This window comes from Pieris rapae, chromosome 5, assembly GCF_905147795.1.
Source record: "Pieris rapae chromosome 5, ilPieRapa1.1, whole genome shotgun sequence".
Classification (NCBI taxonomy): Eukaryota; Metazoa; Arthropoda; class Insecta; order Lepidoptera; family Pieridae; genus Pieris; species Pieris rapae.
In genome coordinates this window covers 6307680-6326719 of record NC_059513.1, presented here as the reverse complement: position 1 = coordinate 6326719, position 19040 = coordinate 6307680, and the positions used below count along the sequence as shown (strand labels likewise).

The 19040-nt window shown below is 34.7% G+C and overlaps 1 protein-coding gene across 1 annotated transcript; it reads right to left on the bottom strand.

The window, feature by feature from the left end:
* Positions 1–16904: 16904 nt before the first annotated feature.
* Positions 16905–18391, bottom strand: LOC111004007 (forkhead box protein L3). The gene has a single exon (XM_022274807.2). It carries the CDS (start codon positions 18383–18385, stop codon positions 17423–17425), a length of 963 nt encoding a protein of 320 aa, XP_022130499.2. The 5' UTR covers positions 18386–18391; the 3' UTR covers positions 16905–17422.
* Positions 18392–19040: the final 649 nt, after the last annotated feature.

The window sequence follows — 19040 nt, the reverse complement described above, 5'->3', positions numbered from 1 at the left end:
CTTTAGTTTTATTTCACTGGTTTAAAAAAAAGTAGTAAAGTAAATAAGTAAATTAATTAGCAATCTCTAAACGTTAGAAATTATTAATTGAATAATGATAAAACACCTGGCTAATATTAAACAAAACTTTGTCTTAAACATGAATATTTCTACGCCGGATCACACGTGGTAACGCGTACCTATTAACTTAACTTTTAAATGTTGATTTCTAAACTCTATTAACTATTTTAAATATAAAATAAGTATACGCGTTATTATTATGCTAAATTGTAATTGTTGTTAAGTTAATGTAAACATAAATTTATTTTAATTTAATTTTTGTTAAATTTTAAGATGGAAAAATGATTTCGCGTTACTTCACGGAAAGAGTCTCATTTTTTAATCGCTCTTTGAACAGATGCAAAATTGTTACTTAAATTAAGAACCTCATAATAAACTATGCTGCTATACAAATATTGCGAATATGCAAAAAGCTTTAAGCTGTTTTTCCTAGTCTGTGGTCTTACAACACTTGGACGCTAACCTAATACGACGTACGTCAGTTACTCACAGTTACGTGCTGGGAAACTGCTCTGCAAGGGTTACAGTTGATTTTCAGCTAGTTGGGTAAATTAGAACACGTATGCACGTATTATGCAAAAGTATCAGTTCCTACTTGTCTATTTTTTTACATTTTATTTTATATGTTAACTTATTTAAATTTGATTATTCCGGCTGAATGACTTATATCCATATTCATGGAAAATTAAAAAAAAAACGTATACTTCAATCGCATATCCTACATGCGTCGAAAAATTAAAGACGACTGTAACATATCGTTTGAAGCGCTGTATACACAGAATATCAATTACACACTGATATTATTTATTACATTCATAATGACACAAAGTTTGTATAGAGTATCGATTTTTTTTGTGAATGTGCGTAGCTTTGGCGCCATGCATCGTAAGTATTATAGGAAAATGGCGGGGACCAGCCGTTAGCTTTTACTATAATATGTTTTGTTTCATCAAATTGAAGAGTTTAGATAACACCAATAGGCAGATACGAAAAGCCTTAGTGGTCGTAAGACTAGCCTGGCAACATTTTATTACTTGACCTTATTATTTCTACCGACTATGTATTTGTCCTTATGAAAACGTACGTGTAGTAAAGAAGGCGTATAAGTTATTGTATTTTTATATGCTTTCCTTGTAATTGGTATACTATCTATCTCTACCTATATGCAAATCTTCGGTCTATGGATAACAATAAACAAAATTGTCGCTTTATGCGATATCGCTACCTATATTTAAAGGTATTAAAACTATTAAACATTCAATTAATATTACGAAATTTATCCCGATTAATCCTAATTAGCTTAATTCAAATAAATGTGATCATATTAAATAAATATATTTGGTTCATAACTGTTTGTACATATTTTATGTATAATCACTGCTGATAATATATAATTCTAGTGTTACATCTGTTTTTTTTTTGTTATTTTAGTTATTCACTTGTAGTTGTCACAGTAGGACCTTTTTGTCATGCTTTTTTTCATGCCCTTTTTCATGCCTTTTTTCATGCCTGGACGAAATCGGTTGTTGGCGAAAAGGCCACCTGTTGCCTAATAATATATGTAAACTGTTTTTTTATTTGTATGTTTTACGTTAAGTGTAAATATATATATAATAAATACAATTCTTTACTAAAAGTAGATTCATATCTTTTATTGTATTAATAAACAAACTAAAGCGTCACGTCATTATGGGTCAAGCCGAGGCCCTTTAAGAGAATGTTAAAGCAAACAAGAAGACAGACAAACACAATGAAACAAATATTAGGAGTTGAAATGAACCTTGCACTTGAGCAAGAGTGGTTTGTGAACCTTGGGAACGATACAATAATATGAGAAATATTGACATGTTCTCTGCTTTTATAGAAAATATGTTTAATCTTTTATTAATTTACTGTCTAAAATATATTACTTTTCAAAACTAATTTATAAAGTTTGGTCCCGGTGGCAGTGTACCTTTCGCTGGCAACATTTCCTCGTTGTATTACGATACTTATTCGTTGAGACAAGAAAGTGCCAGCTCTGGGATCACCGGTAGGTACTATCTACTAGGCTTCAACTTAAATCTTACGTATATTGTTTTTATACCTATAGCTAACATTTTATGGGTTGAGATATGACTACCGGCTCAGTCCGTTAAAAATGTTGTAATTTATTTTAGAATAATGTAATTCAGAGTTTATTTATTTCGTCTAACTTAATTATGTTAACATAATACAATTATACTTGAGATATCGACAAATATGTAATACATAGTATATACAAAAAGTTCAAACATTTACAACACTGAGTAATACCTGATTTGGCTGTGTTGTGTGATGGTATGAGGGTATGCATATGAGGGTGCGTGTAAAGGGTGTGCTCATGTTGGTTAATTTGCGATATGGACATTTTAATTTTAAGCAAATTCCGCGATAGCTTAACAAGTCAATATATAATTGAGATTGATAAATCGAGTCCACCGCGATAATATCGGACGTTAGATAATTATTATATTTGCTACTACGTATGTTTTACCTGGAATAGATTCGAGAACAATTGAAGCATTTGTCACCACTGGAAAGAAAATGTTTGAAAGACCTTGAAACCGCGTTATCAAATTTTCGTTTTCCCATTTTGAAGGGGCGTGGACATATCTAGATAGAATTTAAGTGAGTTCAGTTTTTTTATAGAACAGGGGGCAAGAGGACAGAAGGGCTCATCTGATTTAAAGTGATACTGCCCATGGACACTCAATGTACCGGCCTTTTAGGAATTTGTACGCTCTTTTCTTTAAGAACCCTCAGTCAAATTGAAAACACTGCAATGGGCACCTGCTTTCACATAGAGGTGGTTCGTGGCAAAAACTACCTTAAAAAACGCTCAGTTGTGAAACGATGTGATACCAGTAGAATTCTTCGACCCCGATGATAAAACTCAGCTACAGGTCCCCTCCGAAACAACAAGAGTTGTTTCCATCCGCATTTACCAAATGTAAATGCAGGTGCAAAAGGTGCAGAGAAACCCCACATCTCTACGCAACGCCAAAGGATCGAGCCATTCAGATGATGACTTGTCGTCGACAAGTGTTTCAGTTAATTAATAGAAATTGGAACTAGACTATGAATCAGTTTTACTAAACTTAGCGGCTACAAAACTTTTTCTTTGTATAATGTACATTCACTTAGTTAGGTATCGTCTGTCGTATGTTTGCACAGTATATAAGATGTAACCCGAAACGGCTCCTGCGTTGTTGTTAATGCTCTTGTACGCACTCCTTGATGACGCACTGGCACACGAGTGTTTTTGACATAAAATATTATAATATTTTTCTTGTTAATTATACTGTCTAGTGTTAGAAGACTGATTTATTTATATGTGCTTACTATAGATAGTAAACACATATAAATAAATAAATCAGTGGCGCTGCAACCTCTAGGTCTTGGCCTCTGATTTCTGAATCTGTTTCATTATCATTTTTAAATCTAATAGGTACATGTCGAATTCCTCACAATGTTTTCCTTCACCGTTCAAGCAAATGTTAAATGCGCACATAGAAAGAAACTCCATTGGTGCACAGCCGGGGATCGAACCTTCGACCTCAGAATGAGAGTCACACGCTAAAGCCACTCGGCCAACACTGCTCATTGGGTATCAATATACCAGAACGAATTATCTAAAAAAATAGAATGCAGGAGGGAGGAGGAGCAATACAGAGAAAATTATGTAGTTAATTCGTCCGTCCAGATAACTCGTATGTCCCATAAAAACAAAATATGTTTCGTCTCTCCGACTCGCTGCGTATTTATTGACACTTGTACCGTGATGTGTTTCTAATGAGCCTCTGCCATACCAACTACCAGTCTTCGTACACATCCATAATTACGATAATGCCGCAATCAACAAATATTTGGGCAAAACTTTCGTCCATTAATGAGCTACCGATATCTTTTAAGTTTTTTGAACTCTGTTTACGCAACGAACGTGTCTTCAATAAAATGTGTTTGCGCTGTTTGGATTTCGTGTTTGTCGATATACCTGGCATTTAACAATATCGCGATTCATACGATGAGAAAGTAAATACTTATTGAGATTTCAAAATATTATTTTAGTGATTTGCATTTCGTTTAATAATTTTGAGATTCCGTTATTGGTAGTATTCAAAATAAATAATTTTGCCGACGAAATTCCTGACATGAGTATCTGATAGAACCTTTCCGAATACTTTTGTTTGTTTTTTAACAGTGATATATAATTACCATACAGATTTTCATGACGGCTTCTTAGCGTACACGTACGCACACAGCGTCAGATAACCAACAAGAATCAACCAAATTCTAGAAACCTATAACTTGATTATAGGTATTTGATTTACCTTAAACTCCAATGTTATTCAGGTAGGAGAATACCAGGCTGATCTATTGACATTATCACTTTTAAAGATCGTAAATTAACAAAACAGTATTTATCTCTTGTTGCTGGTGCGGTACGGGTGCGTTGGCAGCTGCTTTAAGTTTCGCAATAATGACCTTGTTTTATATTCAGAATGACCTAAAATGTGAAATCGTAAAATAAATTGTAATAAAACAAACTTGACGGAATGTGCAATTGGCTGTCGCCCCTAGAAATGTTCAAATATCATCGAAGACACCTATCAGTTATTATGTTATGAAAATAAAGAAGTTACCATAGATTAAAAAAATGGGCACTACTCACTACACTTCTTCGAAGCGACTAAGCGAAAACTTTAAGAGGAGCCACTAACATGTCAGGCAAAAAGTAGAAAAAAGAGGAAGCTTAGGAAAATACAGCGAACGTTAGCAAAAGTAACAAAAACCTTCGACTTCAACCCATATTAAATGATGCAGGATATTTGAATAAAAATCAAGTCTTGGTTGGATATGAAAACAAACAAAACACACACATTCGAGTTTTGCCAAGAAACTGCACGACACCTGCAATCCAAAAAATGTTTACCATATAAAAACAGGAGGATACAGAAGCGGTTAACAAAATGGAGCAGTAAGGAGCCTCTAGAAATATTAACATTGACCTTTGCGAAAGAGGAGTATAGAACATACTGGGGTGAATGCTTGAAAATTAGCAGTAGGTACTATTGTAGGACGCTATAATTGCAATGTTGCATGCAAAATGAAAAATATTATAAAATACAAAAAAAAATCCAGATGCGTTACAAAATCCGGCGCATTGTACAATAAAAAAAATTACTAGAGCCAACCATACCAGGTACCATAGCAGTTAGTTCCCAGGACGAATGATTTTCAAAGGTAGAAAAAGGTAACCTTAAGGTTAAGGAATCTTAACTGGTAACTAACTAAGGCGTGTTAGATGTGCTCTAACACACGTTCAGTTTGATTCATATGACTTACACATACGCATCTAAAACTCTTGAAAAAATACAGAAAGCGTCAACGAAGAAATTAAAAAACTAGCTTACAACAGATGCATCTTCACTACATGAATGCTTGCCGGCTCCGCGACACTACAGGCTAGAGGGTAGACTTATGCCTTTAAAGCTAGTGTAGTTTTAACTGTAGAACTAATTAGACTGAAAATCTCAAGTACTAGTGTACTGTAAACATTAAGCGTGGCTTACAAGGCTTCCTTGACGATTTTCTTGTTAAAATTTAGATTCATATTTACTGGCTCCTTATTAAGACGATCGTGGGATATATGCTGATATACCTATAGTAAATCACCAGTCATCTTGTCAAACGTTTGTCATAATCTCAGAAGGGCATATCTTAGTTTGGGTCCATTGTCAATCGCGTTGTGTCAACACTGTTGCTTCCACGAAGGGTTCTCTTACAAAACTTCACGCCACAATGAGCCAACTGTTGATATTGGGATCAAGTTTTTGGATTTTAATATGTTTATAGAGGCACATATTTGTTGGTTTGATGCACTATTATGTTGAATATATTCTAATTTTATAATAAATAATTTTAATTCACGTGTTGGCATTAATTTTGTAAATTAAAAATATAACTTATTTTTATTGAAGTTTTATTTGAGTGTGCGCTATAATCAATGTGTTTTTTGTATATTTGCTATTAATAAATGCTCGTACAACAAAGGACTTCGGGAGGAATAGGCACGTTTTAGATCCAAAAAGACGACGCAATTCAACGTGTGTTGAATTCCTCGCTCAAATGGCTAATCAGTTACTTGCCCATAAAGAAAACTATTTAATGAACGATATTTTTTACTTATTTTTATCGGTAGTGCTCGAACATTGTGCATGTTCTTAGTTTATTGCTATTGAATATAATTCTTAAAATGCCTTTTTTCGCTTGATGTTAACTAAATTTTGTATTATAGTGACTCTTTGTTAATTAAACTATAAAAATATGAAATAAAATGCAATAAAAAAATTCGATCAAAACGCGTATCTACTTTGTGGATTATATTATATAATCAAGCACATAAACATATTCTGTAAGCTGTATGTACGTAGGTAATTATATAAATAACATCAGCAATTAACGTTTTTAAGATAGAACAATATTCATTTAGACCAATTATCTTTATTAAGAATATTTATATAAATATTTGAAAAAAATCATATTGGTTTAAATTTGACGTTTTATATTTGCTATACAATTATTGATTACATACGTCATTAAGACGCAAAATGTCAGATCATTTTTATTTAAACTTGGAATAAATTGTAAACGGTTTTCTTTCTTTTATAAAGTCAAACAGAATTAACTTCATATAAGTTACGTCCTAGTCAGAAATCGTGTTAACGTATATTTAACGTAAGTAATTAAATATATAAAAAATATATATAATAGAGTAAATATATCAAATTATTGTCCATCTCATAATTTGCGTTTCGTCAAATAAAAACACCAATGAACCCCGGCACTATTCCCATAATAATTGAAATAAAATGTCGATTTGTGCTTGAGTGACGACATTGGAAGTCGCTCGCGTGTGCACATTTAATTGTGGCTCAGAGGAAACAGATGCTGATTACTGGGGCTTGGGGCTGGGGGCGAGTCGTAATAATTTGTCTCTGTATTAGAAAGCTTTATAGTACAATTCAATACTACTACCACAAACTATAATTTCCAGTAACTTTAATTTTATTAATGAATTCATGCTTAGGTTCAAAAGATTAAGATGCAGAAAGCAGCAGAAATTTGTGGATTCCATATTCAAACATACCGAAATATTACTCGCAATTCCGATATTTTTTTTGTAATCTTTGTTACAGTCGCTCAACTAAAAATATCGACTATGGACAAAAAAAATCTACAAAATGAACTTAGCTGTTGTTTTGTAGTAACTGTTATACCAGACTTTAACATTGAAGTAGGTAAGTTGGTAGTTTAAGCTCGAGTTGCCCAACAATTATAACATGAGCGCCATTAACTTGCTTGTAGGTAAAGGTAAACTTCGACTGATGATGATGTGCAAACTATGACTTTTATGTATCAAAATTCAGTTTGTTTTTGGCATGACGACATACGTATAAAGAAAACTAAAGGGGCGCTAATAGAGATTTTCTTTTGCAATATGATAAATGCAGTTGATGTAATTTTTCATAGAAGCGGATGCAAGCTATCACAAAATAAATATAAGACGTTGATTATATGTGTGAGTGTTTATCAACAACATTAGACCACCGGCAACACTTACATAAACGGTACTTGATGTTATTTTGTTAAATAAGTACGTTTTTTATTCGAAATCAATCCGCTATCGAGTGGTCGAAGCGTTGGTGTTTGTTTGCTTAAGAGATTGTCAATCCAAACCCACGCGTTTGATTGATTGTAATCGATATTAGTTTTAAATACACGTACATAAGTTTCCGTGAGGCCAGAAGCTAGAATATCTACCCTAAAAAAACTTAAAGAAAACGTAAAGATGATTGTGACAATTCACACACACTTTAATTCCTGTAGTCAAAATGTGACTTTAGTTAAAGATAGTACTCATTATTAATGGCAGTTTAACTACTTATAAGTAAGTGTAATTTGTAATTCACTTGTGAAGATAATTGGTTTATTTTGGGATAGGTATACGACAATAGACCAACTGAATTTATCATTTTAATTTCGCATTTAACTTAGCGATCAAAAAAGTGGCGGAGAGTTTCCCGCCCGTGACTTGCGAACTAGTAGTAAATAGTAAATGTAGATTTAGAATCAATTTAACATCTTTTCTTTTGACGTTCATAATTGTACCTGGTTTATATGAGTTTCTAGTTTCTACGGCGTGACAGAATCCTGATAATCTACTTGTAGAAATCTTAGGTGACCTGAAGATTGTAAATTCACGGTTTTTTTAACATAAGATAGATATATTTTTGGCGATATATTCTGTATATAAAATATATACGTATAAGCGTTAAAATTTTTCTTCCATCTGCCCCATATCATATTCTATTCCCTGAAGGGTCTGAAGTGCGAATCTGCGGGCGGTCCACTCCATACCTCTTCAGCGGTGTTTGTTTTGTTGGTGTTTGAACTAGAACCATCTACTCGACTATAAATTACATCACACGAATATAATTCTTAAGTTTGTTGATACAGTAGCGATAATAAAACCCTAATTGGCATCACATTGTGGCGTCCTGTAACCACCCTTTGTTTGCTCGAGTGTTGACCGGTTCATTGCGCAATGACGCCTCTAATGTTCTTTTTGATAGGTATTGAGTTACCAACAACCAAAATCTATAATGCAACATGTTTGTGAGAAAATTCCACCTATAATATTTTATTTTAACCTACCTTATCTGAGGTTAAACCTTGGTAGTATACAGACGGCTTGACCAGTTGCTTGCCTATTAGTCTTCTATAGATTGGACTCCAGAGAATGCTCCATGGAACTACACAAACTGATTCCGTCAACCCCTTTTAAACGCTCATCTAGAAGCACGCTAGAGTTTTACCCTACGTTATTGACATCTCCAGGTTCCGCACTGTAAATACAGCAAAGGAGGTTCCTCCAGCCTCTCTTGTTTATAATGGGCTCATTCAAGCGGCGGTTATATAGGCGTCTCAAGGACAGACCTTCCAATATGCCGCATTTCACCTTACATCATATGGCATTTTGGTCAAACATATGTGCAGTATATAAATTAACAGACTCCTAATATTGTTAATGCCAATGTAACAAACTACTATAACATAAAATCTTTCCCTTAACCCTTTAAACGCGAAAGCAAAATAAAGAAATAAAACATTCCGTTACAAAACAATTGTCAATAATGAAGTCGATGATTTGTTATAAAAATAAGCGAGGGCGACTCCCGTGGCGACATTCAGAATGCTCAGCAATTCTGTCACATTAACACCTATTACTTGCACCCATTGTGAAACGCACTTCACGCAAAATACTACACTTTCCTTTTTACTGTTTATTGTTAGCGTTTGTTTCGGCGTGCAAACCGTTCGTCGACAATGCGAGTCCATCCGCTCCGATGGGCGCTTTCAAGAGGCGAAAAAGCCATAATTTGCTTCATTCACTCATTGTTGCTGCTAAAAGTCGCCTTTTGTCGTCACTTGGAATTGGAAGCGTTTAGATTCGGAGGCAATTCGCGAGGGCCCAGTCACTCTCACCTCAATGCTCGCTTAATGGACTCTTTCAGTTGACGCTATGCGAAATTACGTTTCGGGATATATACTTACTCCTAAAGTGCCTACATACCATTGTACACATCTTTTGAGCAGGATTGGCCTAGTGGCTTCAGCCTGTGACTTGAACGTCGTAGGACCGATCCCTGGTTGTGCACCAATGGACTTTATATGTGCATTTAACATTCGTTAGGACGGTAAATTTAGGAAACCGATAGATAAGCTCATGTTCTATAATGGCGCACTACGCCATGTTCATCTTGGAATTGTCTTATTAGACATGTTTAACCTATGTGCGAAGTTAACTACTTTTACAATACCCCATAAACACTTATTTTGTTGTTGTAAACATGTACCTACCACAAATGACAAAAGTGCTCTAGTCTAGTCACTCAACATAGGGGTCTGAGGTCTAGCGTCATATACAATAAATTTTTGAGGCATATTTATTGTAGGATGTACGGTGTGTATCCTTTTTATCCACTCATGTATCCAACATTATGTATTCTTGGTTCTGTAGGTAACAAGGAGCTAAGAATACGCCGAGAATTCGGGGTTGTTAATAAAGTTAGTACATGGCAAGGACAGTAGATGAAAGTCACCAAATATGAAATAGTATCCTAATATGGAATACCTTCATTTCTCTAAGACTATAAGTATGAAACGCAACACTGGACCATCTTCTGTTCCATTCGGTCTACTAACTATCGCACTCACACCATCGAGTCAGTTGCGCGAATACTTCACGTGTGGCAGGCGTGTTTTGTTTTGTTGTCGTGCGGAAAATTTTAAAGGTAAGTAATAAATGAGTATTACCAGCTTATATGTTTGTATACATAAGTGTTATACTATTTAGTATATCGGTATTATGTTTATTTCACCATTTTGTGATCTTTTAATTTCAAAATATTGTGACTTAAAAAAATATTTAGAAGAGTTTGAACTAGTATAAAAATCCAAATATGGACAGTCGTCGGTGTCTAATTATGGAATATTCCATAATTAGATATAATATTTCATATGATAGATACTTGCTTGCTAAAAAATATATGTAATGTTTGTTTTTAGAATGTCCGGTTCACAATCAACCAAACGAAAAACCTGGGATGAAGAAAAAATGGCACAAGCTATAAAATTCGTCCGGGAAAAGAAAATGGGGTATTTGAAAGCGGCACAGCATTTTCAAGTGCCTAGGACAACTTTATTTCGTCTCTGCCAAAAAGATGAACAGTCTCCAGAAGTGGCAGCAGCTACTACATTAGGACGAAAAACTATCTTGGGCTCCGAACTTGAACATCAGCTAGTAGAATACATACTAATAATGGAGAGTAAGTTTCACGGTTTAACAAGAACTGATCTTCGCCGTATGGCGTTCATGCTAGCAAAGCGAAACAATTTGCAGAATCCCTTCGGTGAATCAGGTATGGCTGGAAAAAAGTGGTTAAAGTTATTTTTAAATCGTCATAAAGATAAACTTTCGATAAGAAGACCAACTGGTACATCATTTGCCAGAGCATTTGGATTTGATAAAGAAAAAGTGGAAGCCTTTTTCAACCTCCTTGAAGAGCTTTACGCTAAGAATAACTATCCACCAAATCGTATTTACAACGTGGATGAATCAGGCCTCACAATAGTACAAAGTAAGATACCACAAATCATCGGCCACAAAGGTAAACGCCAGGTAGCTGCACTGACTTCAGCAGAAAGAGGATCTCTGATGACAATAGTTGTTTGCATGAATGCTACTGGTCATTTTGTGCCACCGTTCATTATTTTTCCCAGAAAAAATATGAGTGCTCAGCTAATGAGAGGCTGTCCTCCAGGATCAGTCGGAGTTGCACACCCATCAGGGTGGATACAAATGAACATCTTTACAGACTGGTTCAAGCACTTTATTCAACACACCAACCCGACTCCTGAATCGAGAGTTTTACTGATACTAGACGGACACTATAGTCATACTCACAATATCGATATAATAGATATTGCTAGGGAAAATAACGTGGACATAGTTTCGTTACCTCCTCATACGACTCATAAATTGCAGCCATTAGATAAAACTTTCATGGGGCCTTTAAAAACATACTATAGTGAGGAAATACGCATGTGGATTAGAGACAACAACAGACCTCTAAGTCCATATGATATTGTGGAGCTGTTTGGCAAATCCTATTTGAAAGTACAAACAGGCGAAATCGCAGCCAACGGGTTCAAAGTTACTGGATTGTGGCCTTTAAATAAAAATGTCTTCAGTGATGTGGACTTTATTGCTGCGCAACAAAATGCTTTAATAGACGGTTGTACAACCAATATCCCTCCGCTGGAATCAAGATCTGAAACTGGTCAAGTTCTGGTAGAAATACCTGCACCACAAACAACTGCTAATTTACAACCTGAACCTGTACCTTCGACTTCTGGGCTTAATCGCAGCAGTTTGGGTCTGGTGTCTCCGTATGCCATAAGTCCAGTGCCAGAGAAACGAAGAAAAGTATCTAGCAGAGGAAGAAAAGCTGCTGTAGCAGCAGTCATAACATCTTCTCCCTACAAAACTGATTTAGAAAATAAAAATATGAAGAGACAAGAAAAAGAAAATAAACTAGTCAAGACAAAGAATAAGAAGAAAACTGCGAAGAGAAACAAACAAACGAAGAAAAATAAGGATGATAGTGAAGAAGAAGACTCTGAGGAACTAGACGTTATCCAGTTTGATGAAGGTAGTGAACATGATGAGTTGATGGACCAAGTACCTCCTGACTCTGCTGATGCAGAATGTATGTTCTGTTCAAGACTTTTTTCCATGGATAAAAGTGGAGAAAGCTGGATTAAATGCTTGATGTGTGGGCTCTGGGCACATTATGATTGTGCTGGTCCAGAGTTTGATACTTGGATCTGTGACTTTTGCAAGTAATTATGTAACTTCTTTCATTTATCACAATATGTTATATTTATTTAATTGATCTCAAAGATATTAATGTCCATTTTTGTTATTGTTATGTTGATTTATGCTTATATTCCATATATGGGTACCTATTCCATATTTGGTTACTCATTTGTGATTTTGTTTTTTATGTTAGATTTTAATTTGATAACTAATATATTTGATTAAAGGCTGTTAATTAATACATATAAATGTATGACTGATTAGTAAAAACATTAAACTGTTTTAATTTATATGAAGTTTTTTTTTTATATCCCAAAAACAAAATAGTATTCCATATTTGGTGACTTTCCTCTAATTCGGCAGTACTCCAGTACCTTAGCTTCGATGTGCCTGATGGGTACGTCAGGACTCAGAAAGCGACATCGTCCGACGTTACTTCATATGCCCACAGTTAAGACTAACCTTCTGAAAAGGGCACATATGATTTGGTGCATTAATTAGTTAACGAAATACATAGCTTACGACCTTTTTCATTGTCCGTTATGTGAGCTGGAAATAGTTCTATTATTTATTATTGCCTATAGTAGTTAGTTAATTTCTTGTATTTTTTATTATAGTTCACTCTTGTCAATTTAGGCTCACCTGTTATGGCAGTAGTATTTTTATAAATAAATAATTAAAAATAAAATATCAATTTTGACACAAATATTTTGTTATGATTAATTAATATAGCATGCACATATTGATTTATTATATATTTATATAATAAATCAATATGTGCCACCATATTATTGTTACTACTTAAACTAAACCAACCTCAAAATATAAAAACTAAAATATATCATTAACAGTCCCTTTAGGCAAGGTTCAATGGGAAGGGGCCAGCTTGTCTGAACAGCATCCTATACCAGCACCTAGCCCATCTTCCATGGAATCAAACTCATACTGACCGTATATTTGTATAAAAATAATCGTCCAAAATATAAGCATAAGTAGAATGTTGGCGTAGAAACCATAATTAAACTGTCCTGACAAGTTCTATGGCCTAGTGTAGCCTAACGTTAGGCTACACTAGGCCATAGAACTTGCAACTTTTAATCCAAGAAAATTAATCAAAAACGAATATTTGAATGGAAATATTAAACGTAAATTTTACTCATTTTACCTGACACTTAGGTGAACTGACTTATCCTTTATTTTCTAAACCCTCACATGTGCCCATTCTTACGCATTTCTATGGCTTTGTTAAAACTGAATGTTATCATGTAATCGCCGAAACAATGGCATCTGTGATAATCCATAAACTACAAACAGGTTGAAGGAAGAGTGCGTCAACTTCCTGACTATTTCTTTCCATTGTGCATGCTAAAGTTAGGATTAACTCAAAGAACATTGGTTTGGTACCTTTTGTGTACAATTTCTCACCTATGTCGAGAAAGGGTGTTTTCTCATTATGTAAAAAAAAACCAGACAGTGACGTGTCAGTAAAGTACGTGAACGCTTTTCAATCAAAATTGATAAAACAATATTTTTTATCAAAATTAAAATCAATAGCGCTACAACCTTTTTTAAATCTGGCCTTCTGAGTTCTGTATCTGTTTTATGATCGCTTGTCACATCAACATCTAAGTAATAGGCAAGTTGGTCGACTTTTTGGGCCTAAGTCAAGCCGGTGTCCTCATGACGTTTTCCTGCTCCAATCTAGAGAATGTTAAATGCGCACATAGAAATAAAGTCCATTGTACAGCCGGGAATCGAACTATAAACTCAGGGATGAGAGTCGCACGCTGAAGCAACTAGATAAACACTGCTCTTTTGATTATAGTTTATAAAAGAAAACCAAACTTGTGTATTTTCATTTCAATTACGGCGTAATCTGCATTATCCCGAAATAGCCATACATAGGTTGGGAGAATAATGCAAGATATAGAGAGATGGAACCAGGAGGAGGATTATAATATACGGCATGTATCTACTTATATGTAGAATTATTATTTAGATATATATAGATACTATTAGATACTTATTGGCTTGTAATGTGGTTTTCGGAATAAATGATTAAATTCGTTTTTTATAAAACATATTTTTAATTTCTACAGAAGACATATAGATAACATACCTTACTATAAACTACTACGAATCAGCAAAAAGTACCATCATTATTAAACAAAAACCATTCATTGAAAAATATTAACGAGAAATATAAAATGTTTGTAAAAACACTCACAATCTTAACGCCGAGTTAAATTGCCTAAATATTTCACACGCAGATAATAACGTCATTAGTGTTTGCAGGAAAAAAACAAATACGTCTTAAGTGATTCATTTGTTAATCGGTTCCTTAAAGCGCGGGAACAATGCGTTTTAATTTTGGGAATCCAGATCATAGGGTATTTAATTTATGCGCATTATATTAAGTAGGTAATATTCATATGTTTAATCTGTGTTAATGTCCTATAATACTTTAATCAATATTATTTTTTTTTTGTTGTCTATAGATAGTTTTTTAAGAAATTGTTAAAATGAAACCTGTCCAAATTTCAACGGATCTTTCAAGTTTAGACGCCACCTACGCAACGGAAAAGAGAATTTAAAAAAAAATAGTAGTTTTTTTTGTAATGCTAATATTTTTAAGGACAGAAGGCAAAAACACTTAGGGTATAAAGGGCTGTCATCGCACATGGAAACCATTTAAATTATATATAATTTTGTATGAAAGTTCTGATTGATATCTGTTAACTGGTAGGTATGTCTAGTCTGTGAATTATTTGTGTTTACCGTTTCCACGCGAGCAATGCGCAGACCTTAGTATAATTTATGTATCAAGCCTTTGTCATAGATAGATGTCACATCTTACATTAATTCAGTTTTCTGTTAATAATGTATAATTTTGTTTTAGCCCGTAAAATCAGAAACACGTTATTAATTAATTATCATATAATTAAACTAAAGCAATCACGAACTAACCTTCGACAACAAAATATTCTTAACTCGCTTACAATGCTGCAGATTGTAATCTACTTATTTGTCACTTTATGTGTAATTATGTGTATATTATGCTGTATTAATTAATTTTGAAAATCCTTAAACATTAAGTCGTTTAAAAATATAATAAATCTATACCACTATGCATATAAGTACATTCAGTCTTTACTAAAACACTATGTGGGATGTTGTCCATCGAGTTTGGTCAACATCCCATTAAATCGCAGTTAAAATACTAACTCAACCGCAAAATAAAAAATAATCACTTCTACCGAAATGACAACCATTAATAAATATTTCTCAGTAGGCGCCATATAACACCTATTAGTTTTATCAAGTAATCAATTTAGAAATGTGAAAATTACGATTTACGAGTAACAATTATATGGTAGCCACAAAACAATAATTATGAAACCGCATAAACATTTAATAAATATTATTAAATATTTCTATGAATGCAGAGATGTTGATAACGTATTCTGTCTTTCAAGAAACGATTAAGAGCGATGGCAGGGCAAACTGTTAATTAAATTTACTAAATAATAATTATTAGACACAAAGATTACAAACCTCAAACCAGATTTACAAAATAGATTATTCTTCTAATTCACTGTTTTATTAGTTGTTCTATTTTAAGCTTTTATAGGTATTCATTATAAGTATTCGATATTCTTTCCACAAAATATAGAGTTATTCCATAAGTACGCAAATATTTTAGGTTTAATATACCTAATTGCCAAAGAACTATAATTAGGTGCTGAATGGAATGAATTATAATGAGGTGGGATACACCTAGAATTTATTATTTTTAATATTCTTAATAACTTTTGAGATTAAATAACTCCTACTTGTAAGTTAAGCGTCTTAGTAGCTTAGTAGCTCTAAATTGTTAACTTCTATTAACGACACTACGAAGAAATTGTGTACCTTACCAATCAGTCATATAATATACTTCTCGAAGTACGTAGTTTTTGTTTGGTAATAATATAATGTAAGTTACAATTATCAAGTAAGTTAAAAGAGAGAAAGTCAATCGAGAAGGGTCAAAGCATACTTTAGGGTCATATTTAAACTTATGCAAAATCCAATACACAAAATTTTACAAGTCGTTAATAAATTTTGAAAATATTTGTCGGCAGCATTTTCTCGACTGCAATGCTAATTGCACAGATCTAGAGATACTACCCTATACTGCGTAAGAAAATCGCCAACTCTGGGGTTCTGGTATTTGACAGTTGACAATGAATTATAAAAAATCGTGTATAATAGGTATAAAACCTACTTTTGTAATGTTTGTTCTGTAGATAATCTTAACTGTGTAAAAATATAAGGTATTGAATAAAAAGTATATTAGATTTTAAAATTTCTATTTATTTCTTATAGATTTGTCTTACTTTAAGAATATGTTACATATATCTAGCAACAACATAAGTAAGTATACGTCATTATGTATAGTAACAGAGACTAACCATTAAATATATACAAAAACATAGACACTAAGTACATAGCCTTATTTACAATCGCTTGGTCGTTTTCAGACTTTAATAAAGAGTAAACAGTAGGTTCACCTACTAATCTAAATTTGACTTGTATTAATTACCTATAAATATTAAAATAGCGTTTTAGCTATATCATTACAATTTATTAAAATTTCTATTATTTCAAAATGACAGAACGTTATTATTATTTCTAACTGGCGCCCAATATTGCAAAAACAATTAGGTATTTTCAAGAGAAACAAAAGAAAAATAAGATTTTTAAAGCACCAATTATAACCAAACAACGGAAATAATTTCTTTAAAAAAAATTAAATGATCAAAGTATGAAAACTAAACCTTCTCACTATTCACATTTTGTACATAAATGTTCGACATTATTTTACACAATGAACACTGGCTAACTTTTGTTTATTTAGGTGTCCGGTGGGCGTTGTTGATCTGACGGACTAGGAGGAGCCGAAGACACAGCTGATGATGTATGTCTTCTCAATTGCTGAAGAATGGCTGGATCCAGCGCAGGCCACCAGCCTCCAAGCAGCGGGTAGTGAGCCGTCGGAGCGACCGGCGTCCGGGTCTCATCTTCCCCTAATTTCACATCTTCTTGATCACTAGCAACTACGTCTATATCTTCTTCGACCTCTTCTTCGCAGCTACTGTCACGTCGAGGTTTTTTATCCGGTGCGTCGTCCGGCGCCAATAAGGAAGCTACGTCAAATTGTCTTTTTCGCGTCTGAACAACCCCTGGTACGCGACTTCCGCTCCAAAAGGGTAAAGGCAAGGCTGTAGGTGGGGGAGACTGCGGCGGTGGAGATGGAGAGTCTTCCCCATCGTCGTCCACAGCCAATCCCATATGTTTGCGCACCTTTCGTTGCGCTTTACGTCTTCGAAAATCACCTTTCCGAAAATCTTCAACGTTTGCTGGATGGATCGCCCAATAATGTCCTTTCCCATTAGCCGATCTTCCCGCTTTCACGAAACAATCGTTCAGAGATAAGTTGTGGCGAATTGAGTTTCTCCATCCTGGTCCCCGGGACCGAAAGTACGGATAGTTGTCTAGAATGTGTTGATAGATATCAGACAAAACAAGTTTTTGTTCGGGTGAACTCAGTATTGCCATAGCGATGAGACCAATGTAGCTGTGTTGAGGCTTCGGTTCTTCCGGTTGCAGGGCTCGCTGCTGCAGTAGAGACATGGAAAGGGCGAGTCGTGGTCCATAAGGTCCGTAGCACGGGGCAACTGAAGGTGGGTAAAGACGTAAACGTTCAGCAATGGCATAATTGTAAAGCTGAAGACGGTAATGGTCGATCGCGGCGGCGGTCACAGAGGGTGCGTCTTTGCCGAGAGGCCACGGGCCTCCCTCAGCTCCACTGCACATGTTTCGGCGACGGTCTGAGCACGAGTGCGTCCTGCCTACGGCGACCCCGGCAAGCGGCAGTCGGCGGGGGGCGGAAAACGCGGGGGGCGGGGGCTTGTGACGCTCTAGCCAATCAGCGCACGTTCGCGCTTTGTATACGTGTTTTTGTTTAGCGACGCCCCACTCTAGCGGCTTTGCAGCTCCACGCACCCTGACTTGAGTCCACCGGTACTAAGCGCAGAGTCAATATGGGGGTTTAGAGTATAGTGATTTAAATTAAACACTAAGTTAACACTGTCCACACAATAATATGTTCCACTTGTAAAGTGAGAATTTTGTCGGAATAGTATGGCGTATCAAAAATTTATTCATCATAATACCAATATAATAAAATTAAGACCTAACCGTATAGTTGGAATACATCGACATGAAATTGTGAATGAAGGTATAGGTAGCAATAACCTATCTACTAACTCTAGATCATTTGTAGAAAAAAATTGATGTGATGACGTATATATATTATAATTATTGTTTTTGAGAAATGTGCGGCGTTGCTTCAAGCGTGCTCGTCTCAAACTGTGAACTGGAATCACGGCTGTATTATTTTTTCTAAGTGGGCAATTGAAAATGCTCCCATGGTATAAGGAAATGTCTTGTGAAGAAAACAGGCACGTCT

Excerpts from the sequence above, each read along its gene's own strand:
- LOC111004007 (XM_022274807.2), bottom strand. The coding sequence starts at position 18,385 with ATGTGCAGTGGAGCTGAGGGAGGCCCGTGGCCTCTCGGCAAAGACGCA.